Source organism: Entamoeba dispar, genomic scaffold (assembly GCF_000209125.1).
Source record: "Entamoeba dispar SAW760 scf_1105229463247 genomic scaffold, whole genome shotgun sequence".
NCBI lineage: Eukaryota > Evosea > Mastigamoebida > Endamoebidae > Entamoeba > Entamoeba dispar.
This window is the reverse complement of record NW_001855597.1, coordinates 21,556-25,952: the sequence shown is the minus strand read 5'-3', so window position 1 is coordinate 25,952 and position 4,397 is coordinate 21,556. Positions and strand designations below refer to the sequence as shown.

General features: G+C 26.7%; 4 protein-coding genes across 4 annotated transcripts, besides 8 other annotated features; all 4 read right to left on the bottom strand.

The window, feature by feature from the left end:
• The first annotated feature begins 26 nt into the window (after positions 1-26).
• Positions 27-122: a sequence feature (AT_rich).
• Positions 123-388: 266 nt separating this feature from the next.
• Positions 389-409: a sequence feature (AT_rich).
• A 31-nt stretch (positions 410-440) lies between these two features.
• Positions 441-1,364, bottom strand: EDI_053180 (uncharacterized protein; the record flags this gene model as incomplete). Its single annotated transcript, XM_001740832.1, has 1 exon — positions 441-1,364. One exon carries the CDS (start codon positions 1,362-1,364, stop codon positions 441-443), a length of 924 nt encoding a protein of 307 aa, XP_001740884.1.
• A 109-nt stretch (positions 1,365-1,473) lies between these two features.
• Positions 1,474-1,496: a sequence feature (AT_rich).
• An 80-nt stretch (positions 1,497-1,576) lies between these two features.
• EDI_053170 (40S ribosomal protein S24-1, putative) lies at positions 1,577-1,999 on the bottom strand (the record flags this gene model as incomplete). Its single annotated transcript, XM_001740831.1, has 1 exon — positions 1,577-1,999. One exon carries the CDS (start codon positions 1,997-1,999, stop codon positions 1,577-1,579), a length of 423 nt encoding a protein of 140 aa, XP_001740883.1.
• Positions 2,000-2,010: 11 nt separating this feature from the next.
• Positions 2,011-2,141: a microsatellite.
• Positions 2,037-2,126: a microsatellite.
• Positions 2,142-2,175: 34 nt separating the features above from the next.
• Positions 2,176-2,219: a microsatellite.
• EDI_053160 (uncharacterized protein) lies at positions 2,199-2,801 on the bottom strand (the record flags this gene model as incomplete). Its single annotated transcript, XM_001740830.1, has 1 exon — positions 2,199-2,801. The coding sequence occupies one exon, from the start codon at positions 2,799-2,801 to the stop codon at positions 2,199-2,201; it is 603 nt and encodes a 200-aa protein (XP_001740882.1).
• Positions 2,802-2,852: 51 nt separating this feature from the next.
• Positions 2,853-2,924: a sequence feature (AT_rich).
• EDI_053150 (uncharacterized protein) lies at positions 2,908-4,224 on the bottom strand (the record flags this gene model as incomplete). The annotated part of the gene is made up of 1 exon (XM_001740829.1): positions 2,908-4,224. One exon carries the CDS (start codon positions 4,222-4,224, stop codon positions 2,908-2,910), a length of 1,317 nt encoding a protein of 438 aa, XP_001740881.1.
• A 15-nt stretch (positions 4,225-4,239) lies between these two features.
• Positions 4,240-4,305: a sequence feature (AT_rich).
• The last annotated feature ends 92 nt before the right edge of the window (positions 4,306-4,397 follow it).

The window sequence follows — 4,397 nt, the reverse complement described above, 5'->3', positions numbered from 1 at the left end:
GCTTAAAAGAAATAAAGTCCTAAAAGAATTATTATAAATAAATACTGTTATTTAATAAAATAAACTGATAATAAAATAGAAATTGAAATTTATTTTTAAACATGTTTTTTCTTATTTTATAAGCGTTTAAGTAATAAACCTTACCAATTTTCATTTAAATAAGGAAAACTTGTACTAAAAAAATATAATTATAAGAAGGGATATAATCTTTTATAATAAATTTACAAAGAGAGTGTTTTATTTAAAAACATTAAAAGCACTTTATTAAGACTCTATGATTTAAAAAGAATGAGTCAAAATCTTAGAAAATTAGAATTGAAGAAAATTATTTATTTTATGATTTATTACTGAATACTTTTCTCTTCTAATATTGGACAGTACCTTGTTGTTTAAAATAAAAAATTAATTACGTAAAAGTAAATAAGACAAAAACATAAGAATTACTTCTTTAAATAAATTTCAAGGAATTTATTTAAAGTCAATGGTTCTTCTCCTATTTTTTCAAACCACTTTGCAATTTTCTTTTCATTAAATCCCATAGACTTCAGTAATTTAGTAGTTTCATCTCTTTCTAATAGTCCACTTTTATCAGAGTCAAGTATTTTAAAAATGGCTTCATAAAATCTAGTTTTAGTTAAGCATCTAATAGTAACATCATTTCCAGCAACAGCACAAGCAAATGTTGCAAATTGATTTTTATCAATTTCACCTTTTCCAGTTTCATCTAATAATTTAATAATTATTTCAGGTGCTTTTCGTTCATCAACACCATCTGGATACATTTGTTTAAATAACATTTTAAGCTCTTTAACAGAAATCATACCTGAGTGATCTGTATCACCTTTTTCAAATAATGAAGAGAACACTTGTTGGTTATATTGTTGAAAATCACTTGGTGGAATAACAATTCCAAGAAATTCCATTTCATTAATTTCTCTCCCTCCTAATAACCCACAATATTCTTTAATTTTTTTAACTGCAGCTTTAATTTCATCATTAACTGAAGAATCGTTAGGTAATTTATCTAATGCTTTAGTAATTTCTTCAGCACTTAAAGAAGCATTTCCGTCTGAATCAATTGCCCTAAATAAGGCCATCATTGTTGTAAGATTCTTACTTTGACCTTTTTGACTTTCAAAGATTTCCAAACAGTTCATTAAATGAAGAAACTCTGTAATGTCCAACGCTTTGTTTTCATCAACATCACACAAATCAAACAAATAATTCTCAAATCCAATTTTATATTGAGGATCCTCACTTTGTAAAAACTGAATTAATAAAGGAAATAAATCTTCTTTTCTTACTAACTTGTCTTTGTCTTTATCACAAAACCCATGAACAAAATGTGCAGCAAATTCACACATCAATAATTATATTTTCTTTTTAAGTTCTATATCTTTTTATTTCAATTTTTAAGTTTTCATAAGTGATGGAATAAAAACTATCTTCATATTATATCTTAATGAGGAATCCTTTAAATAAAAAAAATTTTATTAGATTCTTTTTTTTGAAAAAAGAAGAAAATTTGGTTTTTATATCAAAAATTTATTGACCACATCAATTCAATTACTATCTCTTACTTCTTCTTTCTAGATGCTTTCTTCATTTCTTTCTTCTTATAGTCTTTGAATGAATGGCACATTCTCCATTTCTTCTTATGTTCCTTTCTAGCTTTTCTTGGTGCTTTGGTCTTCTTATCCAAACCAGCTCTAATTAATTGATGTTTTGGAACAAACTTCTTTAAAGCAGAAAGTGTGTCATAAATCAATGCAAATCCTGAAGTTTTTCCTCCTCCGTACTTAGTGACGAACCCATTAAGAACGATAGTTTGAACATCTTTTACCTTGTACATTTTAGCAAGCTTTTCTTTAATTTCAGTAAATTTTGGTTGAACAATTCCTGGATGATAAATATCAACAACTACTTGCTTTCTGCAAAGTAATGGATTAACTATCAGATTTCTTGTTCTGATAGTGACTTCACTCTTTTGGGTAGCCATCACACTAAGAAATCTTAATTCTCCTTTATACCCTAACTTATTTTTTTCTCCTTTTTTTAATGTTTTATTATTCTTTTTAATTTATTTCTTATTAACCTTTTCCCTAGTTTTTTTTTCTTTTTTTTTTAATATATCAATTTTTTAATTAAATAACAAAAAAAGATACAATTAAATAGTTTTATTCTTATTGTTGTTTTTGTTATTTTTTTGGTTCTAGTTTATTAAGAATTATTTTTGTGGTTTTGTTGTAGTTCCCAAGTGATTTTATTATTTCAGTTCTCATTTCATTAATGTGAATAGATCTCTTTACACAATCACCAAAAAGACTATTAATGTCTTTAACTATCTGGGTCATTTCTTCTTCTTGCTTTCTTTTTATTTCAATTAAGTCATCAACTCCATAAATTCTTCTTACATATGGTAGTTCCAAAGTAACACTGTCACAGTCAAAAGAAAATTTTAGTTCACGTATTAAACTCTCATAATTCCGAATAACCGAATTAATCAATTTTCTTTCTTGAACAGTAATATCATCTATCATTTCTTGTATAGTATTAACAGTATTATGAGTAATATTTTTCAAGACTTGTCTGGCAAGAAAAAGGTCATTATCTTCTGGTGTTTCTTGTTCATAACTATCACCAACCACCTCTCCATTTTGAAAAGTAATTGTCCTTACAGAATGGTGTTCATCATCAAAAGGTTCAGCAGGGGGATAAGACTGTTTTTCAGGTGTTGTTGGTTTAGACTTTCCTTTACAACAACTTTTTTTTTTATTTTGTTTTGTTCCTCTTCGATACATTAATCACTTCTTCACACCAAACTTCTTCCGTTTTGAAGTTTAATTTTCGACTTTTTATTTTTTTTTATTTAGATATTGAATTTAAAGAAAATTACGGAATTAAATATTATTTAATATTTTTATCAACAGACTCAGCACTAGCAGCCCATTCTGACTGTGATCGAGTGAGTGTTCTTTGGTGATAAGATTTTCTGCAAGAAGATAACCTTAATGACTTTCTATCACTAAAATCAGGAAATAGTTCATAATAATTGTCTATTAATGCAACAAAAAATGTCTTTAATTCATTAAGTCTACAAGAGAATACTACTGGATTTTCTTGTGGTATTTCAAATAAGCAAGGTATCCATATAGTAGCCAAGTTTTGAGCATTCATTTTATTAGTATCTGAATAAGTATTAATTTTATATAAAAGTCCAAATAATTGTTTTATGATCATAACATTATTCTTTGGTAGTCCTTTAATAAAACTTTTTAATGTACCAATATTATAAGCTTTTATTTTGTTTATAGAAAGGGCTTTATTAGTATTGGTTCGATCAAACACTTTTTCAGGAAGACTTCTAAAGAATCTTTTTAATACAGCAGCCATTAGAATGTAATCTAATCCTTCGAAATCCATTACACCTAATCTATCATAAACATCTTTAATATCTTTTTCACTAGGAGATAATCTAAATATTCCTTCAGTAGTATACCCATTTGCTTTAATATTTTCAATAATATTTTCAATCCCAGAAGGGATTGATCCTTCACGTTCTTCCATTGTTAAAATTTGGTCTAAGGTTTTACCTTGATAACCACCTTGGCACCTTTTATATTTCATGAAATATTTTGTTTTTTCTATTCTTGCTTTTGTCATAGTTTTTGAAAAATTTTCATCTCCACTAGCACAAATAGATCCATCCTGAAATGCTCGATATATCGCTTCCATTATTCCTCCTAATTTTAATTTAAATTCCCAACTGCCCAATGTTAGTGTTAGTTGAATTTTTGTCGCATCAGTAAATTCTTGATTTGGTTGACTCCACCAAGACCAAATATTCCATTTGTTTTGAGAGTTATGAGTTTGTAATGAATTCAATAATGGAGTAATATATATTTGTTGAGTGTCAGCAATTGATTGGTTAATAACTTGAGTAGCAGATTGAATATCATAAAATATTTCTGATAATTGTTGTTGTGTTTGTGCAAAAGTTAATAAGGGTTCTAACATTCTTGTTTTTAATCGATTGGTACTCATTATTCCTCTCATATTTCCCATTTCTTGTAATTTACTTGAAAAACTAGCCATTTCAGTATGAAGTTGTTGAAATAATGTAAAAATAGTATTAGTGTATTGGTGTAAACTTTTCATACAATCACTTAGAAATGTAGTATCTTCGAGATAATTTTGAATTTCATTTGTTGATAATCCTTTCATTGATTTAATTCTAACTTAAATTTTAAGTTTTTTTCTATCAATTTTTTTGTAAATATTATTTATTGTTTTTAAACAATTTATGACAGAGCCCATTTCATAAGGTAAAACATTCTTGTATTCAAGAACATTAAGTTTTCAATAACATGTTATGCTGAGAGAAACAGAAAATAATC